This window comes from Pieris brassicae, chromosome 10 (genome assembly GCF_905147105.1).
Source record: "Pieris brassicae chromosome 10, ilPieBrab1.1, whole genome shotgun sequence".
NCBI lineage: Eukaryota > Metazoa > Arthropoda > Insecta > Lepidoptera > Pieridae > Pieris > Pieris brassicae.
Genome location: NC_059674.1, coordinates 14,781,909 through 14,805,581, shown reverse-complemented (window position 1 = coordinate 14,805,581; position 23,673 = coordinate 14,781,909). Strand labels below are relative to the sequence as shown.

The 23,673-nt window shown below is 33.2% G+C and overlaps 10 protein-coding genes and 1 long non-coding RNA gene across 12 annotated transcripts; 4 read left to right on the top strand and 7 right to left on the bottom strand.

Annotated features, from left to right (window-relative positions):
* Positions 1–709: 709 nt before the first annotated feature.
* On the bottom strand, positions 710–1,526 carry LOC123715243 (chorion class A protein Ld12-like). The gene is made up of 2 exons (XM_045670180.1): positions 1,441–1,526; positions 710–1,156 (listed from the first exon to the last, which is right to left on the bottom strand). The coding sequence occupies exons 1-2, from the start codon at positions 1,489–1,491 to the stop codon at positions 767–769; spliced, it is 441 nt and encodes a 146-aa protein (XP_045526136.1). The 5' UTR covers positions 1,492–1,526; the 3' UTR covers positions 710–766.
* Positions 1,527–1,676: 150 nt separating this feature from the next.
* On the top strand, positions 1,677–2,745 carry LOC123715147 (chorion class B protein PC10-like). Its single transcript, XM_045670008.1, has 2 exons — positions 1,677–1,760; positions 2,072–2,745. Exons 1-2 carry the CDS (start codon positions 1,713–1,715, stop codon positions 2,693–2,695), a joined length of 672 nt encoding a protein of 223 aa, XP_045525964.1. The 5' UTR covers positions 1,677–1,712; the 3' UTR covers positions 2,696–2,745.
* A 3,264-nt stretch (positions 2,746–6,009) lies between these two features.
* LOC123715146 lies at positions 6,010–6,939 on the top strand. Its single transcript, XM_045670007.1, has 2 exons — positions 6,010–6,074; positions 6,185–6,939. The coding sequence occupies exons 1-2, from the start codon at positions 6,027–6,029 to the stop codon at positions 6,896–6,898; spliced, it is 762 nt and encodes a 253-aa protein (XP_045525963.1). The 5' UTR covers positions 6,010–6,026; the 3' UTR covers positions 6,899–6,939.
* Positions 6,940–9,346: 2,407 nt separating this feature from the next.
* On the bottom strand, positions 9,347–10,209 carry LOC123715332 (chorion class CB protein M5H4-like). Its single transcript, XM_045670299.1, has 2 exons — positions 10,109–10,209; positions 9,347–9,893 (listed from the first exon to the last, which is right to left on the bottom strand). Exons 1-2 carry the CDS (start codon positions 10,160–10,162, stop codon positions 9,405–9,407), a joined length of 543 nt encoding a protein of 180 aa, XP_045526255.1. The 5' UTR covers positions 10,163–10,209; the 3' UTR covers positions 9,347–9,404.
* A 692-nt stretch (positions 10,210–10,901) lies between these two features.
* On the top strand, positions 10,902–11,877 carry LOC123715375. The gene is made up of 2 exons (XM_045670361.1): positions 10,902–10,966; positions 11,388–11,877. Exons 1-2 carry the CDS (start codon positions 10,922–10,924, stop codon positions 11,838–11,840), a joined length of 498 nt encoding a protein of 165 aa, XP_045526317.1. The 5' UTR covers positions 10,902–10,921; the 3' UTR covers positions 11,841–11,877.
* Positions 11,878–13,023: 1,146 nt separating this feature from the next.
* On the bottom strand, positions 13,024–13,682 carry LOC123715396. The gene is made up of 2 exons (XR_006754424.1): positions 13,633–13,682; positions 13,024–13,561 (listed from the first exon to the last, which is right to left on the bottom strand). It is a non-coding gene; the product is annotated as an uncharacterized LOC123715396 (long non-coding RNA).
* A 643-nt stretch (positions 13,683–14,325) lies between these two features.
* On the bottom strand, positions 14,326–15,301 carry LOC123715383. Its single transcript, XM_045670370.1, has 2 exons — positions 15,203–15,301; positions 14,326–14,698 (listed from the first exon to the last, which is right to left on the bottom strand). Exons 1-2 carry the CDS (start codon positions 15,245–15,247, stop codon positions 14,342–14,344), a joined length of 402 nt encoding a protein of 133 aa, XP_045526326.1. The 5' UTR covers positions 15,248–15,301; the 3' UTR covers positions 14,326–14,341.
* Positions 15,302–16,384: 1,083 nt separating this feature from the next.
* Positions 16,385–17,591, bottom strand: LOC123715274. The gene is made up of 2 exons (XM_045670224.1): positions 17,518–17,591; positions 16,385–16,749 (listed from the first exon to the last, which is right to left on the bottom strand). Exons 1-2 carry the CDS (start codon positions 17,554–17,556, stop codon positions 16,432–16,434), a joined length of 357 nt encoding a protein of 118 aa, XP_045526180.1. The 5' UTR covers positions 17,557–17,591; the 3' UTR covers positions 16,385–16,431.
* A 349-nt stretch (positions 17,592–17,940) lies between these two features.
* On the top strand, positions 17,941–18,838 carry LOC123715273. Of its 2 annotated transcripts, none has more exons than XM_045670222.1 (2): positions 17,941–18,012; positions 18,167–18,838. In XM_045670222.1, the coding sequence occupies exon 2, from the start codon at positions 18,173–18,175 to the stop codon at positions 18,716–18,718; it is 546 nt and encodes a 181-aa protein (XP_045526178.1). In that variant the 5' UTR covers positions 17,941–18,012; positions 18,167–18,172; the 3' UTR covers positions 18,719–18,838. The 2 variants fall into 2 exon arrangements, with proteins under 2 accessions (XP_045526178.1, XP_045526179.1); XM_045670223.1 differs by lacking the exon at positions 17,941–18,012 and adding an exon at positions 18,020–18,089.
* A 1,089-nt stretch (positions 18,839–19,927) lies between these two features.
* Positions 19,928–20,797, bottom strand: LOC123715662. Its single transcript, XM_045670879.1, has 2 exons — positions 20,722–20,797; positions 19,928–20,302 (listed from the first exon to the last, which is right to left on the bottom strand). Exons 1-2 carry the CDS (start codon positions 20,767–20,769, stop codon positions 19,970–19,972), a joined length of 381 nt encoding a protein of 126 aa, XP_045526835.1. The 5' UTR covers positions 20,770–20,797; the 3' UTR covers positions 19,928–19,969.
* A 337-nt stretch (positions 20,798–21,134) lies between these two features.
* LOC123715661 (protein FAM136A) lies at positions 21,135–23,141 on the bottom strand. The gene is made up of 5 exons (XM_045670878.1): positions 23,086–23,141; positions 22,733–22,991; positions 22,376–22,495; positions 22,194–22,292; positions 21,135–21,868 (listed from the first exon to the last, which is right to left on the bottom strand). The coding sequence occupies exons 2-5, from the start codon at positions 22,817–22,819 to the stop codon at positions 21,731–21,733; spliced, it is 444 nt and encodes a 147-aa protein (XP_045526834.1). The 5' UTR covers positions 22,820–22,991; positions 23,086–23,141; the 3' UTR covers positions 21,135–21,730.
* Between the last annotated feature and the right edge of the window lie 532 nt (positions 23,142–23,673).

Sequence of the window (23,673 nt, the reverse complement as noted above, 5' to 3'; positions counted from 1 at the left end):
GTCCTGATGTAAGGACTGATTCCCTTGATGCAATCTAACCACCGCCATATTTTTAATCATACATATACAGGGTGGCCAAAAAGTCGTGGATCAAAGGCTGATGGGGTCATCAGCTGCAATAAATTGTTTTACAGGAGGTCCTTAAACTCGACCCCTGCAGAGTTATAATTTATTTTGCGTTTTCATAAGAAAATTGACTGTTTACTAATTCTTATTAAGTATTTGAAAAAATCTAATCCTGTATCTTTTTTATACTATCCACTAGATTGGTACTGATGAGACCTTGCGTTAGACATACTTTTTATGGTTGTTTATGTGTATTGAAGATAATATTAAGTTTTACGAAATGAAAATTTCTTAAATCCTAACTTCTTGTTTACTTCCGATAACACTGTTAAAAAAAAATACTCTACGGAGAAGTGACACTGAATTACAGGTTTTGGTGTATTTAATATTCTAAAAAGGTATTAGACATGGCTATAAGTGGCTTCTCATGAGAGTAAGTTTGAAAAAGTTGCAAATTACTGCAATTACTATTATTAGCTAAACTGTAATAGTTTAAACAAAGTATACACGAAGTGGGCACACTTTTGTATCATTTCTTAATATTAATTTATGTGTCGAGTGTTTTCCCTTTTTAATGCTATGTATTATTAATCTAATTATACTAGGTATGGACAGATGAACTCAAGATAATGATACAACAAAATAAATAATATTTTTTTATTTATTCAAAACTGTTGTATCTTCCTTTAGACATAGCAGCCTAGTACATGTATTGAGATCTTCCACATCCGCAGCTTCCTGCGATTGAGACAACACCACCAGCTGGGAGGTCACCAGCGAAGCGTACAGCACCGAGTATGGGCACCTGACCCGCTACCATGGTGGTACCAGCTACTGGCATCTCTCCGGCTACAGCTACGTCACCAATGCCTTCACCACCGTACGCACCGATACCTTCGTATGCGCCTGGGGCAAATGGGGCAGATGCTAGAGGAGCAGAGGCGTATGGAGCGGGAGCGAAAGAAGCGGGGCCAAAAGGACCTTGAGCCATACCAGGGGCAAGTCCTATTGCGGCGGGACCGGCAAGACCCCATGCTGGGTTAGGGTTACCTGCTGCACATGGTGACTCAGCAATCCAACCGAAAGCGGTCTGTAAATAAATACAAATATTTTCTTTTAATCTTTTATGATAAATTAAGTATTATTCAGAAAAGGGAATGGAAAATGGGGTCGATTTATTCACCCAATCTGAATAGATCAGTCAATTTAACTACCACCACCACCACTATCGATATTAGACGTGCATTTATAAATTAAGATATATTTTAAATCTTAATATGAGATTGTTAATATAAGAGATTTAATTTAAAGTTCATAGACAAAATCAAATACTTATACAACTCATATTAAAGTTATTAATTTCTGTGTTTTTACCTGGACCAAGCAAGCTTGGAGGCAGAGGAAGACAATGTTGAAAGTCGACATGTTTGTTTTCACTGAATCCACAGAATAATTTCTAAACGAAAATGTAACACTTTTTATAGGGCAATGTCCTAATAAACTTTATCGAATACATTTCATAATTAAATTTTAATTTTAATTTATTCATACATTTAACTTAATTACAACATAAATTGCATTGTGTAAATGACACATATAAAAGGAGTATTTTGTACACATCAAGTCATTCATTCGAACAAACAATCATGTCTTTCAAAGCTATCCTTTTCTGCGCTCAAGCCTTACTTATTCAGGTAAGATAAGAGTCGATAAGCGATACATGGCGCAATTTCTGAAGATATGTGACTCATATTGTACTAACGACTAGAAATAGTTTTTTAAAAACTTTAAAGACAGCATTAATTTTTAGTAACACAGCCTACATACAATTTTAATAAAAAAAATCTTAATTTTTTAAAGATTTTGCATGATTTTACTGAAATTTCGGTAAAAATTGGGGGATTGGTGAATCTTTGCATATTTAACTCTTAGTAAAAAGGACTACGAAAGATACGCTTCTAGTTTAGTACAGAACAAAATGTAATTATAATTATCTCTTCTACAGGCTATAAGCAGCCAATGCATTGGCGCTTACAATGGTTTAGCTGAAGGATATGGATGGGCTTCCGCCCCTTACGCCATGGAGCCGGTTGCACCTTGGGGGGCTGAATGGGCATCCCCATGCAACGCTGAATTGTCTGGCCCTTGGAACTCCGCTGGAAGAATGCGCGCTGCTGAATACGATTTAGGCATGGAATCTAGATTTGGCTACGGCATGAGCGGAGGCCTCAACCCAGCAACAGTTGCAGCCTCGAACGGTGGAGGTTTCGCTGTAACAAGCTCGTCACCAATTTCACCCAACGGCGTGTCTCTCATCTCTGAAAACGCAATTGAAGGACCACTCCTCGTAAGTGGTGAGATTCCATTCCTTGGGGCTGTTGCTTTAGAAGGAACACTGCCTACTGCTGGTTCGGGAGGCGTTGCATATGGATGCGGTAATGGAAACGTTGCAATCTTAAACGAGGATCTCAATGCCTACGGAGCTTATGGGTACGCCCAGGGCATACCTGCACCTGCTCTTGCCGCTTCAGCTATGGCAGCTCCCGGTCTATCCTCCCCATATGCTGCAGGTCTGGCCGGCCCAGCGTCATATGGATACAACCGTGGCTGTGGATGTGGAAGAATATAAGACGTAGACTTATAAATTAGAAATTAAATGAATTGTACATTTCTGAAATATTTCTTATTTTTTATTCACTACTCTTCAGCTGGTATTTAAAACAACAGTAAAAATAAAACGAATGATAATATAAACATTACAATAAAAATATAACAAATATTTTTTAATATTATAAGCGTTGATTGATATTTTTTCATATAAGCGTTTTTACTTTACAAACAAATATTTTTAAGTAATAGTGAGTATAAACCTTAATCTTCATCCAATTAATTATTAGCAATGCCCTAAGGTGATGTTAAATTTTTAAAATCTTTATGCAATTAAAATGTACTGATTAAAGATCACTACAAATTACAATTATTATATCATGACATGGGGCAAACGATCAGAAGGCTCATCGGATATAAGTGATACATCTCCCCGCCAGCCAAAGACACTTTCTCAGAATTCGTACATTGTGAAACAGCTACAGGTATTATCCGAACAATTCGTCTGAAAACTCTCGGTGGTAACTGCGGTAGAAGATGCAGAGCCCCACCATCTTTAAGCAACGCCGAGGGATTAAAGGGCTCAAGAATAACTGGTCGTTGACGGTTCGAATCAGTCTACGTTGAATACAGTCATGTAGGAGGAGCTGGTACTGGGGAGCTCCCGTCGAGAGGTGAGAACCGTTCTCCATGTGGGACCGAATTTGCGCGCTGTATAAAATTACAAGCAGTCGCTCGAATTGAAGCACCGGCTTGCCTTGCGGAACCAAGCGTCTGTCTTCGGGGCCAATTTGGGTCCTTCTACAATCCCTTTTTTCTAATGATGTGCTTAATCTTTCTTAACCTCTCGAAATATCGCTTGTTCTATTTCGTGTTCTTTACGCAAGCACTACTCATGCCCAACTACTATGCACTTTATAAGTTGTAAAAAAAACACACATGGATTAGACCTTACCTTTTGAACTAACTTTAAACAAAGTTTTTTTTTATATACATGTGTCTTTACTACGACATCATGGAACATTACGATCTAGCCTAACTTAAGACTAATAAGTAATTTAAGTCTAACCTACTTTACTAAAAAGGATTGTTATCATAAGTAAGTGTCCAATAACGCTACTTATTGTCTTCTCTTTAATAGAGACTCTATTAAAGAGAAGACACTCTCTTCTTGTGTTCAGTATATATATATTTTTTTCATTCACTGTTTAGCACTTAATATTAAAGTACACTAACACTAATTCACTAGTTCAAATGGTTTTATCCTTTTCAATCTTCTCACTAGGTCAGTGGTGTCAAGGACTTGAATAGCCTCGACATTGACGTGATGGTGGAGCCTATGTTCGTGTGCTCCAGCAGTCAAACAAAGATAACAAAAATATGCTTCAAACATAGATCGTTCTCACAGATAAATTCAATTGTTGCTATTTCTCATCGTTTCTCAAGCGGGGGGTCGAGTTTGTTATAAAAGGGGGTCGAAGGTCACGAGTAAGTGACCTAGACCTAGTAATGTAAGTGCGTGCTCCTATTTCACCATGCCACCTGCTGATGTATGTGGAACATAGTTAAATGGTTGCAGCTCCTTACAAACGTTGTGTAATTCAACAAAAAAAACTTGGCGATTAAACAGAGTGGCGGAGAGTTTATTGTTCTTCTCTTCCGTTCTACGCCCTTGATTTGACAACTGGCAGTAAATGTAAATTTCGAAGCATTTAATGTATATTTATTTTTTTATTGACGTTCATAACTATACATTGTGATTTAAAGTGATTGATTTTTGACTTTTAAAGAACGTTGAAAAATAAAAACAGACTACATATATAGGTACAAAAGATTCGTTATTAGCGGTCTATGAACTTATTATTAAAATATTACGTGCTTACGTATTTTTTACTGTTTTACTTTTTGGCTTTTACGTGGGTCGCGACAAAAAATGGTTGAGGAAATGTAAGCTAATGTTGGAATTATAAATAAATCAATGGCATTACACCCAGTCTAAGGCAAGCCGGTTTCCTCACGATGTTTTCCTTCCCCGTTCGAGCGAATGTTAAATGAGCACATAGAAAGAAAATCCATTGGTGCCAGGGATCTAACCTACGACCTCAGGGATGAGAGTCGCACGCTGAATCCACTAAGCCAACACTGCTCAATTTTGGAATTATACAATAACAAAGTAATGTTGTTGGAAAAATACTATAGGTCTGAAATATAAATATAATAACGGGTATTTACTAAGGGTAGAGTGGGGTAGAGTTTATTTACTTACTTGATAGTTTTCTAATCACACCTGGCAATAAGATTAAAAGTTATATTATACCCACAGGAGTCCGGTTTTAATGGCCGACAACGCACTTCCTAGCCTTTTACTAGCAATGTAAGTGTCCATGGGCGGCGTTTCCCCTAACATGAGCCTCCTGCCCTTTTGCCTCCTTTTACATAAAAAGAAGTCACTTCGTGGATTCTTTTGTTTATGGAATTTCGATAAACTTATTAGATAATCAAAGGCGTAAATATATTTTTCAAAACAGTTTTAATGTCCTATTATTATAGTATACACTTCGATTAATGAGCTGTTTTTGGAAAACTAGCTACATAAACTTTTACTATACTACATACTCCTATTATTTCATTGTACGTACTTATAAATCAGGAGCTCTAGATGTACAAAATATACGATCAAAAATTCAAATTTCGGTATAAGATTTTCATTGGGTTTGCGTAGTATACAAAGTAATCTCGTGTTTTTGATTGTTAATGATTGGTTTTGAACAGATTGTAAAAACTATACAATTGATACCCCCGAAAGAATGAATTATCTCCGCGTTTTAATATTCAATACCGTTTTTTGACCAATTATGATTATATATTGAATTTATTATTGTATTTTATAAATGCATAGTTTTAACTTACAAGAGCAATACTACATTTTCGTAATATATCCTATTCAAAAAAAGTCAAACAAAACTATTGAACTTCCTGTCCTTGTAAGTTATCTCGAACTAGTTTGTGCTTGAGTAAATTTATGAAAGCCTAAAGAGTCTTTGAATCATTAAGATGTACATCTCATGGTGATCTACAAGCGAAATAAGAGGTAAAATCTAGTGAAAAATTGAATATTACACTCAAAGCAAAGTAGGTATGTTATCTCTGTAAAAATATTGAAATTACTGACCGAATAAACTAAAAGTTCGTTGAAACGATTTCGATATTATTGTTTAGTTTTATTACTTATGAAATACATTATGCAAAAATGATTAAGTATTGTTAAAATTGATAAATTATACAATTTTGACGTGTATATAAATAGGGAAAATTTAATTAAAAATCATTGTTCGTTTTAACTTAACGTAAAAATGTTTTCCAAGGCACTTGCTATTTTCGTCTCGGTGATGTTAATTCAGGTACATAAGTAGCTGTTAATTAAATAAAATAATATACTTCATATAAACTGTATTAAGGCTATCTTAACTGTAGTTCATGTTCAATAAAAAAACTTTTTTTCTGTTTTTAGAGTATCACCGGCCAAAGCATAGGGGTATATAGCCCCGCTGGTCTTGGAAATCCTGCAGCTAATGCCGTAGCCAATACTGCGGTTGCAGCGGAAGCTGCTGCCGTAGCTGGTAACAACATGGCATATGCAAATGCTTACCCTGCCAATGTCTACAACCCTAGTGCCTATGCTCCAAATGCCTATCCACCATGCTATGGTAATTATGCCAATCCTATGGTTGAAGAAATGCCAATCGGACCTAATATTCCAGGACTTACATATGGTTTGACATTAGCTGATTTAGCTGCATCTAACGGTGGAGGTCTACGAGTTATGAGCTCTTCTCCTATTGCACCAACTGGCATAACTGTTCAATCAGACAATATTGCTATCGAAGGGCCGTTAGCGGTTTCTGGGCAATTACCATTTTTGGGGGTCGTGGCATTGGAAGGTCCTTTGCCGGCGTCAGGACAGGGTGCGGTGGCTTATGGATGTGGAAATGGAAATGTCGGAATCGTTAGTGAAGGTGTTAATGAACCCGCTGCGATGGCTAATCCAAACGCGTATGCCAATGCAAACGCATATGCTAATCAAAACGCGTATGGCAACCCAAACGCATATGCTAATCAAAACGCGTATGCTAAAGCAAGTGCATATGCTAATGCATATGGGAACGGGCTGGGCTACAACGGCTATCCAGCAGGTTTTAATGCACCAACTGGTGCAGTATACTAGTTAAGGTTGTTTAATAGGTGAATAAATTTTTTTGAGTTAAACCTTTGTGTTATTTACAATATTAACTAAAAATCATCCTAAAATTGGTTGTGATGTACATGTAGATGGTACTTAAAAGTAAATAAATAAATCATTCTTATAAATATTTATTTATTAAACATTTAAATACAAGGTATCTTAATTGTTAATGTTTTTGCACTTTTTGGCCACAGTACTCGTTTTGAATTTAATATATTTATACAAAGCTATGTATTTTAATTTTTTTTAACTGCTTTGCGATCTCTTTTCGCCTATGTTGGCTTTGGTCGTCCAGATTTATATATCCTTAGAGATCGAAATACCTTTGTTGACGTGATTCAGGGTATGATAGCATTGCTGGTAGCCATAGATTGTAGATGTCGATACATCTGAAAAATTCTGCTCTATAACTTGTCCATTTTTTATGTTAGACAAATGAGAATATCTAGCTCTTACGTCTTCTCAGTAAATGTTATACGCTTACTTTTTTACTTATATTTTAGATGATGATGATAGTAACTTAATCGTATTCATTCAAAGTTTACTCATTTTAAATCAACCACGTAGTTTGTAATACGAACGAATCATTTTAGCGTGTCTTAGGAGAAATCAAAGTCCAGAAAGGCGGTATAAAGCATGTGTGATTGATAATATATAAAAACTGATGGAATTTTCTTAGCTAATAAATACCTTTTGATTTTCTTACATATAATATTAATTGTTTTTGTCCAGACAATAACTGAAAAAGGTCTTACTAATTAAGATGTTTGGGGCAACGATTTTTGTCAATAAGAATTACATTAAACAGAGAGAATCCTTTTTATAGCATATGCATATACGATCTAGCTAATTGCAAGGTTGTTGTTTTATTAGCTGACATATGCAGCTGCGCGATTTTGTTGTAACAAAATTAGAATAAAATCACGTAATATTTTCCAACCTAGCAATCAATCAATCTGCATATGCAAATATATAATTTTTATTTATTAAAGTTTACCACATCATACATAGTACTAAATCTACAGTATATTTTACAAATCTTTCATATAAAATGTATGACAATTGATATAAACTTAGGTGTTAAAAAAAAAGCAAAACGTGACCATTAAGACAACGAAGAAAATGTATAAGGCAGACATGGCAGGTCTGTGCATTATCACAGAGGGTAGGGTGAAAATTTTATAGTAGCTCTAGTAAATCATTTCCTCGTAGCTGTAATTGGGTCCATTCGTTTTTATTAGAACCCAATGAATACAAAAAAAATTGGCAAACATTTTACTTACTGCCTTTACCATTACAGTTCGTTGAAGTCCGCGTATATTTGAAAAAGTATTATGGCTAATTAATGGAATGGAATATTCATAGTATAATCATGTTTTTTTTTGTTTTGAAATGCTTTCCGTCCATTCCGGTAAATACAAAATAAAAAAAGAAATCAATGGCGCTACAATCTTTTCAGGTCTGGGCCTCAGATTCTGTATCTGTTTCATGATCATTTGTTAACCGAATAGGCAATTAGGTGATCAGCCTTCTTTGCTTGACGTACGCCTTCGACTTTTTAGGTCTAAGCCAAGCCGGTTTCCTCACGATGTTTTCCTTCACCGTTCGAGCTAATGTTATGCGCACATAGAAATAAAATCCAATTGGTTCAAAGCCGGGGGTCGAACCTACGACCTCAGGGATGAAAATCGCATGCTGAAGCCACTAGGCCAACACTGCTCAATCCGATCCGGTAAATAGACATGATAAAGTAAAAATATGAACTAAATAACATGCAAGGAGTTCAAATGGTTTGACTTCGGAATATCAGTGGTCTGGGTGGCTGTCTGATTTATGTTTTTATAAAGCAATATAAACATCAGTCAAAGAGGCAGACACGGGCAATAATATAGCACGGGTAATAATTTTTTTTGCGAGACTTTTTAAAGTGTTAGTACAATACGCAGCGCTACAATAGTGTCAGACTATTATATTATTACAATGTTTTCAAACGGACACTGCAGGTCTGCCAAGCGCGCATTTCATATATGTATATATTTTTTTACTTGAAAAGCCATAGTGCCTTTTTTCATTTTTTTTCTTTTTGACAAGGTTTCTAAAAGGCAGACTCGAGCGAATGATGTAGTATACCTGTTTTTTTATATTTCAACGGGGTGTCAATTGGCAACGCAGCGCTACCACGGTGGCAAACGTAGCCCTTAATATTTCTATAACTATCGCTATTAAAAAAGGTCTACAACATGAGTAAATCATATGGATATTTTGCTCGCCAGAGCTATTAGTAACATAGTCTTCATAAGCTGCAAGTAAGTGGTGCATATGTTGTGTGTTTTGCCTTCTTTGGTGACTGTATTATTTTTTATAAGTATAAGCAACATTATAAAAAATATCTTGATTTCAAATTTTGTTTTAAAAATAACAAAAATAAACTAGTTTATCATACTTGTAATTTTATTTATAAATAGAATATAAACGGTATAATTTACATCTAATATAAGCCGCCCATTCCATACATAGCATTTTTCATGGCCATCCCAGCCATATTTGGGGCCATACCTGCCAAGGCGGGTGCCATGCTGGCCATGTTATATTGGTTTGCCAGACTATAACTAGGGATAGCCTCATTCGTTATGCCAACATTACCGTTACCACAACCGTAAGATACAACACCAGCTCCTGACGCTGGCAAAGATCCTTCCACACCGATCGTCCCCAAGAAAGGCATCTGTCCGTTAACAGCCAATGGACCCTCTATAACCATGTTTTCTGACAGAATTGAAACACCGTTTGGTGTGATTGGTGAACTAGATTGGACTGAAAAGCCACATCCATTAGCTGCCAGAGTAGCTAAGTTGAGCCCATAGTTGTCATACCACGGATTGGCATATTCTGCACCGTATGCTATATTAGCCATTGGATTAGCATATGCCATTGCATCTACGCAAAGAGGATTGCGAATGACTTGGCCAGTAATTGTCTGAAATAAAGCAAACGATTATGAAATTGAAAATGTTTGTAACTTAGTAAAATTCATTATAGTCTTTGACTTCATAAGCTAGACAATATCGCCAAATGGTTCATCAATTTTCACAAAGATATTGTTTACTTTTCCTATACGGATCAGTGGTTTTAGAAGCGCAAAGATGTCACACATGCAGTCAAGAATTACATATAAAATACTATTTAATTCACCTTGATGAGCATGGTACAAAGACAAAATATTACGATTTTACTCATTTTAAACATTTACGTAAGTTCTAAAATCTTAAAACTTGATTGATTGACTCTTTTCAAATTTACTGATACTTAAATACATTCGCTTACATAACGCGCTATTGTTAAAAATATGTCATAATTTAAACAAAATATTGATTACAGTACTTCCCAGTATTCTTGGGAAATTTGTAAATTTAATTTATTACAACGTAATATTAAACGCTGAAATCAATATACGGAAAGGTTTGATTTGATGATTTCAAATGGTGCCTATGTATTTTTTTTCGTAAGAGAACGAAGGTACACATATGCCAGAATGCATCTTTATAACATAGATTTAAGCAATAAAAATAAATTTTAACAAGTTAATTATTTAAAACAAGATTTTTATTTTGTAGGGAGGAGGTTGTCCACACAGATCACATAGAGCATTTTCGGATGAAAACTCTTTACACTGTTAAAACTTTATATTATCTATCAGCATATTATGACGTAGCTTAATATAACAATTCATTTGTAACTCCGATGTTGTCTTTTTACGAAAGGAGTAATTCACGACATAATTTGACTATTGTCTCTAACAGCTTTCTTTACTTAAAATATAATAAATCAAAATATAAGACATCCATTACTTTTTACACAAGAAATTGATAAGCAATAGAAATTGCATTGAACTTTGCATTGTAACATCGATAACATAAATTACAAAATACAATATCCATAGATAACATTATGTATTAAATATAGTAGAAGATACAAATAATTTCATTTAACCAAAAAATATTAAAAATGAATAGCTTGCTATTATTCTTCGTACAATGCGTATTATTAAAAGTAAGTTTTGTCATTTTGTATATTTACACATAACTAATATGCAATTACGCATTTTTAATAATGATTAATTATCAATCCATGATTACGTGAAGTCACAGAAGTGAAGTTAAGAACATGTCTTACATGACATTTAGGTTGACATTCAGAAATGTGATTTACGTACGTCAAAAATGTATTGTATTTTGATATACGAGAGTCATAGCTCGCGCTTAATCTCATTTCAAAATATTAGATTCGATCATTAACTGATAGTAGGTTCAAAATTTAAACCCCGGCTCGAACACCACAGAATAAAGAAGCATAGTGTAAACCAGTGAAAACTTATTGCTTTTAATTAGACCAATGGTGAATTTATTTAATTATCATGACCACTCTAGGACGTTTAATTATTAAATAGGAAATAATTATATTTTATTTTCAGGAATCACTTGGAATGCCTGCAGGAAATGGTTACCAACCATATGGTATGAATGATGGTAAATTACCATATCCGCAAAACAGTTATAGTCCAATTGTAAATGAAGGTATAAACGATATGTATATAGGCCATAATGGAAATAATTACGGGAACAACTTACTAGAAAATCCAGCTAGTAATTTAGTTCATGGTATGCAAAATCCAGCAATTAATAACATCCAAGTATCGCCTGTTATATCGGAGGTGGTGCCTTCGTTACAGTATGGTGATATCAATATGGCTGGCGAGTTGCCAATTGGTGGGACTATAAAAGTATCTGGATGTTTTCCCGTGTATGGTATGGTTGCTGTAGATGGTAATGTGCCTTCGTCCGGCTCGGCGGTCGTTGCTGAATCCTTTGGTAATCAAGTCATGGACGTAGTATCGAAATGTGCCAGTCAATATTTTAGTAGTTAGTTGTTGAGATTATTGTAAATAAATTATTATTGAACGATGTTTGTGTAATTTCTTATAATCCTTACTTTAGTTGAAAAATTTATTTGAATACCAAACAAACCAGTTTAACAGAATTTAAAAACTAGTCTCGTGAAAAATATGTTATACATTGTTGAAGGCTATGCCTTAGGAAACCATATTCTGTATGTATCTGTCTTCTGTGACTTCCATATTACGAAGATTTTTTAAGAAAAGTAATATAACAGAAGAACTTGTTCATTTCAACAAAGAAATAGTCCTTGTTAATATATAATCACTAATAATCTATAGGCTTTAGTTTCTAGTCCAACGTCGTTAATTGTATGAAAATAGTCACAAAGCGTGAGCATTCATTCCAGACAGTAACGGTACTTGAAATTAACAGCTACATAACAGATATATCATCACAATAGAGCAGTGTTTGCCTAGTGGCTACAGCGTGCGACTCTCATCCCTGAGGTCGTAGGTTTGATCCCCGGGTGTGCACCAATGGATTTTCTTTCTATGTGCGCATTAAAAATTAGCTCGAACGGTGAAGGAAAACATCGTGAGGAAACCGGCTTGCCTCAGACTCAAAAAGTCGACGGCGTGCGTCAGGCACAGAAGGATGATCACCTACTTGCCTATTCGATTAGCAAATGATCATGAAACAGACACAGAAATCTGAGGCCCAGACCTAAAAAGGTTGTAGCGCCGATGATTTATTTAATATCATCACAATATTTTTCTTTTAATTAAGCCAAACATATATTTAAGTTTAATATTCTTTTGTTATGTTTTCATGATTACATAAGATTTATATAAATTCTTGAAGCGCCTCAAATGACGTGTAATTTAATGGCGTCTGCGCTTGCGTATTCAAAAGCAAAATGCTTTGTTGTTGTTGATTGTTACGTAGCGATAAACGGTGTGTCGGCCTTTCTTGCCAATCCTTCTCGTCCATTGATTTGAGGACTCATGTTAGTTCAGAGACATTTAATATTTACGTGAACCTCTACACATACAGTTAATTTTATAAATGAACAAAAGTTTACATGCATAATTTATTTTTGTATTAAATATAAAACAATTTAAATTAACAAAAATAACATTTGTAAATAAAATAATTTAATATTATAAATTAAAAGTATGGTTTAGGGAATTTCGCCTAGCAAAACTATTTAAACCAAATTTTCTGTTGTTTATTGGAGAGACAGATAGTTTGATAGCTTGTAAAGATTTCCTAAACTGTTTGTTTGTACGATTGGATTTTTTATTACTGTATATGTTGATGGCAAAGAAAAGCCCGCTACATGGGTCTCTTCGTCAATAAAACCTATCCTACTACACGGTACATTTGCTAAAAGATTATTTAAGGTCAAAGTTTGCAGAGGACTCAAAGGGCCTGGCCTACCTACGCCCTGATTTACATTGTAAAGGCCAGACATAACAGGCTCATATTCGAAAGGCATACGACTTATAACTGGTATATCATTTCTTAAGAAGCTTGACCAGCCTCGCCCTGGCTGTAATGCATTGGAGAATGGCGAGCTATTGAATCGTATTGAGGGGAATGGTGATCCATTTGACAGCATTATGTTATCTTCTATTGCCTGTTTTAAACCATTTCTAAGTATAGGTACTAAAGAACTCTGGTATGAAGGATATGTAGGTCTTCTTAATGAAAAATTGGGCCAATTTTGCAGCGATTGCGTCACAACTTTCTGGAAGTAAAAAACATAGTAAATATCACGCGACATATAATAGTTATGTCACATATATGTTGCAACATTACCTGTACGAAAAATATGTGTAATATTACCAATACTTTGTTGAGACACATTTTATATGAATGATGAAAATTACGTATAATACGTAATATATATGTAATTGTTATCTTGGACGTGGTTTATCTTAGCTAAAATAGTTGTTATAGATTAAGTCTTTGTGATAGAACAAGTCTAACATTTGGTTGGGCAAATTTGTTCTGCAGGGTACTCTGTAAACTGAATTAGAATGAGTAGTGATCTAACAAAGTCGTCTGCATACCTGCGATGTTATCCAGCGTTGAAATATTTGTAGCGTTAACCACTTAGAATTACATGGTACAAAAAAATTTAAGTTATAGAGAAAGCCCGCTGGTAGCTTTATGAGTTTTATGTACCATAGTTCACTCTATGATTTATCTATCCCGCTTTATCATGTCGAATTAAATAAAACATTAAATATCTTGACGAAGAACTGTATATGAACACTGAACATAATGGAGAAGAACAAGTCAGACGCAATCAACTTTCATGTAAAAGTCATGCATTGTTTATTGAGTAAATCATTCAAAGGCTATAGTGTCTTCGAAGGTTTATTGATAAAGGTTTAAACAACTTCAATAAAGTCATTAAATTATCTAACACTATAATAAAAATGATAAGTAAAAATATTAAAATAATATGACACAAATATTAGATTTATTTTAATAAATAACTTAGTAAATACATATTTGTAAACTATAAGTATTTGAAATTATATACATCAGTATTGAGACCGACATCGTTTCCAATCAAAGGAATGTTGACATCAATATTATTTAAATTTACAGACTTCTTTTTTCTATTACAAATACTGGCAGCATCTTGTATATTTTTAATGGCTGATTGCTTGAATAATTCAGCCATTAACTGGCGCTTATTAATTTTCTTTTGGGGTTTTTTAATGATATACCGATGACGTTGCGACACCAACTTCATTCTAGATGTGGGAGATGATAGAGGCCCCAATGACCAAAGATTTTGTAAGTTTTGATTCTGTAATGTTGGTACTGTCTGTGGTGATAGTTCTGGGACTCTAAATTGAGCTGTTACGTTCTGAAATAAAATCATACAAATCAACATTTAGAAAGATTTTTGTAGAAGAAATATGTTTGCTCGTGTAATCTAGCATAGCTTTCTAGTCTAGACCTTTATTAAAATTATATATGATATTATTGGGTTTTTGTAATCAGTTACACACAACTACTGGAGTTTTTATGATACGATACCTTACTTTTTATGTTACATATTAGTATAACACAACATTCATGCAAATGCATGCTTAAAAAGCCTTATTTCTAATAATATATTTGAGATTATGTATCGTACGGTGATATTATATACACCAATAAACCGGATGAACTGAATATATTAGGGTTATTGATTTTATTTTAGATTGGTATATTTTTACTGTCCCCAAACACGGAGACAAAATGCAGGGCAGATACATTTCCGTCTGATTCAATATATTTTTTCAACCGGATACAATTAATAATCTTACTGATTACAGCCTCTGTAATGGTATTAACAAATTAATGTCAATTCTCTAATAACACTTACTTGTATAACTAAAACTGTTAAGCAGATAAAAATTCCCGTAGACATGATACTGAATGTAAGAGCAATAAATAAATAATTGCAAAATATATGCGGTTCGCTTAAGTACATAATATTATCACACGGGACACCGTCTATCTCTCTATAATCTCTTACATAACTTAAGAGAAAATCATCATTGTTTTAAGATAAAATAATTGCTTAATTATTCTTTCGAAGTAATGAACTGTATTTTGTATTCTTGGAATCGCAAGCGCGCTTAACGCACACAGCGTAGCGTTTTGGGTTTTATGCCGACTAAATATTGTTTCAATGTGCGTGGGACATTGAAACAATATCAAACTTGTTTCCAAAAATACAAATATAAACAAGCACAGAAATAAATCTGTTGGGTTATAGGGTAGGCTTCAGCATATATTTTTTCATGAGACTCCTTCGAAGCTGAAGTAATCAATGCATTGTTTTAGATTAATTCTTTACGTAATTAAATACACAAATTTTAAACAAGAAATGTGGAGATTATTATATGTAACATTGAAATGTCACGAACAATATTGTATTAGGTGTATATAATTTAAAACGGTTTGAAATAATTACTCAATATAAACACTTTTTAACACCTATAAAAAACCAATGTTTTTAAGTCTGGGCCTCAGATTTCTCTTTCAAGATAATCTCTCAATCTAATAGACAAATAGGTGATCAGTAGATTTTTGGGTCTAAGGCAAGCCTATTTTCTATAGCAAACACGTGTCGTCATAATGTTTTGCTTCACCGTTCAAGCAATTGTTAAATGCGCACATAGATAGATTCGATTGGTGCACAGCCGAAGATCTGACCTAAGACCTCAGAACTTATATTTTCATAATTAAATACGTTTGGCTTTAATCCTATGTCTGCAAATGTATGTAAACAACGATCCCGGCTATATAAGCAAAGGACCCACCACGCCTCGTTGTCATACATTATTGTATGATTCAGAACTATGACCTCCTTATGTCAAAAACGTATTGTGTTATGACGTACGAGATTATATTGGTAAAACCTTGTCGACTTGGCAACAGTAGTTTTGCTTGTTAAATAAATTTAATAATATTAATTAAAAGTAGGTAATTATGTCAACATTAAATGTACAGTAAAATAAATAATAAGTATATTAAAATAGGTTTAAGAATGACATTTCATCCGTGAAATTAAAATGATTTTTCGAATATAGTTAATTTATTAAAAGTTTATATAAATGGTGGTGGAATAGGAATTTTCTTGAGAAAATGGCTACCACAATTACAAGGCAAGGCTGGTGGGTAGATGCATGAAAATGGGTGTATCAAAGCCGAAATTGGAGACGCAGCTGGCAACATCGATAACGTCACTTCTGGATTGGCCAAAAGGGGAAAGAGTGGCACTTCGCTTAACGTTCCATAGGGGGTAATTGTTGGCTGTAGACATCCCAGTGCTGTGTATTCTGGTTCAATTAATATTGAAGGTGCACATGGGGAGAGCTTTCGCTGATCACATAATACAGTTGGTCGCAAACACTGTGCGGTTATCTGAAATAAGTATTGAATAAAATTGACTGTGTTTAATAAAATTCACATTTAACAAACAGCATTAAAAATTAAACCACTTGAAACTGTATATATTAAAGTAACGTCTTATGGATAACAATCGTACACGACAGGCCATTAAATTAAATACAAAAATCATTTAAATATTCAAGGATCGTTGCAATGGGTCGCCAAACATGCTCGTCAAAGACTAATTTAAGGATTGGCACAACTTGTAAGAAATCTAAGAATCCCTGAGATCATCAACACATATATGATGCGCGGAAAGGGGAACTCCCAGTCCCTTGTGGTGCGTCTATTATGGGGGACTTCCCCGTAATAGTCCAGATCCCCACAAATCCACGATCCGCCAATGTATGGACTACAGCCGGGCCACGTGTGTCATCTTATTTTGAGAATTTAACACGTTCAATAAATTAACTGCTACGGTCTACTAATACCGGTCTACCCCGATCAATCAACTGGGACAAATAGAGGCAGAGGAGGCAAAATATTTATCATAAAATTAACTAAAATTCAATTATGATGATTTTCTCTGACGTTGGACAATATAGTCTCGTATAGGGGAGTAGGTTGTTTTTAATAATGTTAAAATATCCTGATAAGCATTCTATATACAGAATAGAATATCTATATATATATATAGATATTCTGTGTCTGAGAAGCTTTTATTTTATATAAATCAAATTTTGCGCCCTGCTGTGTTCCAAGACAATTAACAGAATTAAATAAAAACAGTGAATAACTTACACAGGAAAAAATTGGCAATATAGATATGAGAACCAACATTTTGCCAAACTCGAATACTTACTTAAAAGTGGAGCATCCATATAAGTATTATATTTCTTATCTATAGAACTATGTTTTCATAATGTGTTTTGTAAAATGGTTTCTATTACTAATAAACAATTAGAAAACATTTTACTTATTACACCCGATGTCGTTACAGTTGTAGAAGTTAAAAAATTAGTAATTGTATACGATACAAAATAATTCAATCAATCATGGTTAAATTTAATAAAAAAAATTGTGAAATTAAAATCGGAATATAAAGTGAAAAGAGTTATAAACGTAGCGTAAATGTTTTAATTACAGGAAGGGTGTCAAAATCATATCATAACATCTATTATCGTTGAAAAATGTTCTATTGTTTCAATATTTTGCGATAAAGTGTTACGATAAAACAATTAATAAAATGGCCCTGTTTAGTTTTAAATAATCTAAGGCGTTTTAACACTCAAAAAGGTATGTGTTATTTTAGCATGATTACTATATTGTTCGCTCTTGGTATTTTTTTTTAGCAAAGATCATGAAAAGTGGCGGTAATTTATATTTAAAACACTATTGAAATAAATAATTCCAATAATTCTATTGTAATCTAATTATATTTTTGTTGCAGATAAAAATGAAGCTCGTGATATTTTCAATTTTAGTTGTAATACAGTACTCATGCGCAAGACAGAGCCGATCTCAAAATCAAAGATCTGTACTGTCTTTACAAAACATAATATCAGCTGGTAACAAAGAGAGAGCAGTGCAAATGATGCAATTGAAAAAGCCAGAAGTACAGGCTGGTGTAAGCGGCCCTAAATTAGTTCCTAACCGACCATGCCAACAAAATATTATCGAAATGGCACCAAATTTAGTACAAAATATGGGACCAAATTTGGTACAAAATGTGGCACAAAAAGTACAAAATATGGCGCCAAATTTAGTACAAAATCTGGTACCAAATCTTCCATGTCAAAGGGACCCGGAAGTAATACGAGTGCCCGTGCCATATCCGGTGCCGGTCCAGGAACAATGTTCATCTTTCACAAGCCCATTCCTACCGGCGGCTTCACCCGTCTCCGCATGGTCTCCGTGTAATGGCCTGCTGCCACCAGTAATTCCAAGCCAGTCGAGAAACCACTTCTTGAGAAAGATTCCTATACCACCTCCCACGTTGTAAAAAAATATCAGGAACAATCGACCCCAGCGGTCGAACAAAACAAGTATTTTTAGTGATATTGTAAATTATTGTAGAAATATGTAAAGTATTTATTAAAATATTGTCAAATCTTATATAATACTTATTATTAGTAGTAGATTCCTATCAGTAACTTTTAGTTTTAAGACATAATTAAAATAAAATATGTCTTATCATCATTTAACAAAGACGAAACAAACATTTAATTATAAAAATAAAATAAAATATAAAAATTAATTAACATGTTCAGGCGTTAAGATGTCTCTTTCATATACTTAAATATAAAGAGTGCAGATAATGTTTTCGACTGTCTTGTTAACAAATTCCGTGCTAAAAATTAAGATCTATAAGTGTTTATGTCGCAGTAAAGTAGTTAAATCAGAGAGTTAATTGAATCTCTAGATAGTTAATTAAAAATCGATATTCAATCAAGTCGCTAAAGTTCCGTCAGGCAAGTGAGTGAACGAAACGTTTAACGAGTTTCCTAAACGTTCCTAGACAACAATACTAATCTATCCTAACCTAATCATTTACAATAAAGCAAAACACGGAATATCCAAGCTCTCAGTTCTTCACGATCACACCGAAATAACAATAACAAATGAAATAATCATTTTGTTTTTCATTGTTAATTAAATTAACTCTCTGATTTAACTACTTTACTGCGACATATACAAGACGAGCACATATTCCTATAAGTTAGTAAACCTATTTACGTTAACTAAGACGTTATAGGAATATATGTATGTACGCCATTTTGTAGCATAGGTTCTTAAATTTCAATTGTGTTTTGATATCAGATATAATGCGGTAGGTCCGGACCGAGTTTGAGAAAATCGTGTTGTAAGGGTACTCTCGTTGAACCGTTTTTTGAACTATTAAAAAACTATGAACACGATTTAATAAAGTTATTTAGTTTAATTTTATAACAACACCATTGAAACGTGCGGTGCGGTGAAACAAGCTACAAGAAACTAATCATGGATTTGACAAATCATTATATATTTTACACTATATAAGAAATCTCGGCGTTATAGTATGGAAATACCGCGTTATAGAGTATTGTACCAAAAACAAAAGATATTAACAAATTGAACGGCGATGAACTCGCATTAATTGGCAACCCTATTGGTCTCACCTTAGGCTAGTTTAAGTTGCCGCTTATTTGCATTTTATTTAATAATTAAAAAATAGAAATAGTAGAAACTTTATTGCACATAGACGTTTAATTCACTAGAGATACGGAGGCTGCAGCGTAACTTGTCTCAAATATTTACCACAACAACCCGGTACATTTGTAGCTTCATCTCCGTTGAAGGTTAAAGACGGAAATCCGGTCCCGCTGAGCGGATATTTACACCCACATAAAGGAGATACAATATTCATATTACAGGTATTAGATGTGACATGTTGGTATGGCCGTTTTTCAGAGTAGGTACTTGAAAATTCACAAAATGGTTCGTTTATCGCGTAGAAAGTATTTCGTGTCTGGATACCCATTTGATAGTCTGGCATTTCATATCCATATCCCATGAACGCAGCGCCTGAGAGTGTGGCTTGGACGTGCTGCAAAGATGATATTTTTCTTAAGTTTTCAAATATACAATTATTTTATTAATATCGTATAGTTTTTTTTAATTTTTAAGTTCTATTTAAATGTTGCATGATGCTTCATGAACAAAGAATTACATGATTATTAGTTTCCTATTGTCTATTACTTTCTTATTTCTTAACGAAGAAGTTGACCACAGAGCTAAATATAATTAAGGGCCATAACTTTACCTATAGACAATCTAAAAATCAATAGCACTTCTAAACAAGATTTGAAAGTTAAGAAAAAAGACTATGCAATATTTTAGTTGTCTTGTTTCTTTACAGAAAAATATGTCTACTTATTTTATTTATACATATAAGTATGGTAAAAGTAAAAGTGGTAACTAAATTTAAAAATACATTGTTTGAAAGTAGTAAAAAAGTTTACTTACACTATAATATCCAAAGATAAGTAATACAATATAAATAGTGGAATGCATGTTTCAAATGGCTTATTAACACAAAATCTATTTTATTTTCACTTTATATACAAAATTGAAACAATGAATTAAGTAAGAGATACTCAAATGAAATTCACTAATTGGAAAACTAGCTATTGGACAATCCAACAAAAATAGAAATCAAGTATAAAACTTAGGGCAGGGCAGATAGATCTCTTTATGAACATTTTGGCGCGGTTTTTGATGTCACCACCAAGGGATATCTATCTTAATGTTTTAAATAATTACATTTACATCCACCATGTAATGTAACCTAACACAGATTACATAGTAATCATATGTTAATTGAATTTAAATTTATAGTACTGAAAATGAATTTAAAAATATTTGAAATAAAACATATATTTCTAAACTAAACAAACATGTATTTACAAAATGTTAACAGTAACAATTATGATTTCAGTGTATTTTGTAACACTTTCTATTTAGGGTACAAAACAGTAAGTTTATCCATACTGAAAAAAATATGTGTGTAAAAGGAAGTGCAGTAGACCAAGAGGAACTTAGTTTTACATATTCAAAGTCTGTACAACATAGTACAATAGATGCACAGCTGCTTTGTTCAAAATTCATTTAACATTGTTTAATTTTTATGAAGTTTTACATAGATATTATGTTACTCTTAACATAGCCTGAGCAACATAAGTATAAAAATAAATGCAATATTTTATTGTTAGAGGTAGGTATTAGAGCCATTGTACTTGTAATGATTTTAGTGGCGATTACATTGGCTATTATTTATAATTCAGATAGAAGAACACAAAGCAATATATTCTTTATAGTAATAGAAAACATGCAAGTAGCATTCTTTATATTAAGTTATTTCCAGTAAGTTATACTGTTTGTGGTAGAAATGCTAACAAATTAGTATGTAAAAGTAAACCTGATGCCTTATCAATGTGTATCTGCTATACTCTTTATACACTACATAAAAATATTTTTATTCAGATCTAGCTGGGGGAGGTTTCCCACTCGCCAGTACTTTTCGCATTGTTTTCAACATGCTTGGAATCAAACCTATGTGCTTGTCAACACATTTCACGGCACATTTCTCGAAATCTATTGTGCATTTGTCAATCTGTAAACAAACAAAAGCTTTAAAAAATATACTTATTCATTGTATCTTATCCTATTTTTAACTACTTAGTTATGTAGTTTTAATTGAAATACTAATTGATGAATCTCAGATAGACAATGTGATAAAAATTCCTATGCATAATGAAGTATAAAAAAGCAACAATCCCAACATCTATTAATACCTTATTTACATTACAAATCAATATTCACAAATTTACAAAATAATTTTGTAAAAATGTATTTTCACAGTAGAATCTTTTATAATGCACAAAGAGAATCACAGTATTGAACCATATTCTATTTGAGAGCTTAGTATAATTATTCACCGTTTCTTGGCTTGGTTCTGGCCCAAGTCTATCTCTAGCAGAATCATTGCAGTCCATAACGCACCTCTGGAGTCGGTTTTGTAGAACATTGATTTCATTCTAGAAAAATTAAAATGATTGTATAACCAAGCACAAATGTTGACAATACAGTTTTTCCTAGAATATATTATTGTAATGTTCACCTGGACATAATTATTAGCTTGATTGAGTGATGAGGTACAGTTTTCTATACAGCCATGGACTCTTTCTAAAGAGGAATTTGGGTCATCACAACATCTTGCAGCACATCTGTGCATATCACCCTGAAATGTTTAAATAATAATATATTAAATATTGTTTAAACTTGAACTAACAATTCTCTTGAAAATTTTGAATGAATGTTAATGAATAAAAACCTTAGGTACTGTACAATATCTTCTGTCAAATAAAGCATGTTCCTCAAATTAAATAGTATACAACAATTTAATTTGAAAAAACTTAATATATCATTTTAAAACTGTTGCATAATATGAAATGATAAGATATAACCTAAAACAAACCTGCATTTTTCTCAAGTGACTCCGGTCTAATTCATTGACCATATTGGTCATTTCTTGTTCAATTCTATACTTCTGTGCTTCAACCATTGTGAACCAAATCTTCGTTTTATAAAACGAAATATAGAAAAGAAAAATATACAAAACAACTTGCAAAGTTTGCTAATCTCTCAACCTTTCGTACTCGGTTCTTGACTCCACAGATCACATATTAATAAAGTAATATTTACAGGGTTGCCAGTTGCGTCATTCTATATTATATCTAAAAAAGTGGATAGAAGATATAAAAAAAACGATAATGAATTAAGAAAGAAAGCCATTCATAGAGAGGTTTTGAAAGAACTTGAGGTCTTTACCCGACAAGGAGTTCCGATCAATGGTACTGAAGGAAGCAAGTGGTACTGTTAATAAGAGAAAAAAAAATGTATATTGTAAATAATTGATTGGAATTAAACATGCTTTATATTATATTATATCCAACTCAAAAATTATACAAAATTTAATCTTTATACACACCAGAAATACAAGAATATATTTATAATTTTGACGACATATTTGTAAAGCAAACAATATTTTTTGTAAATTTACAAAGGTACATATAAATAAAGAATTGCTTTTAAAAATAACATTCATAAAGCTAGATAGAACATTACATAATAATATTTAACTAGTTGTCGAGGCCGTAAAATATAATGTTTGTTATGAGAGAACCAACCGGTCCAGTTTGTCAGTTGATAAAGTGAAAACGGAATTTGTATGCAATCATACGATATGAGGAATTATTCAAAATAAAGAATTCTGAAATATAAGAATTCACTAGATCTGATATTTTTTTATGAATTCAACAGGTGACAATGGGCAGACGAAAAACTTTAGCCCCCATACTGCTGTCTACTGATTGAATAAAAAAAAATCAACTCTAAAACAAGAACAAGCTATACCAC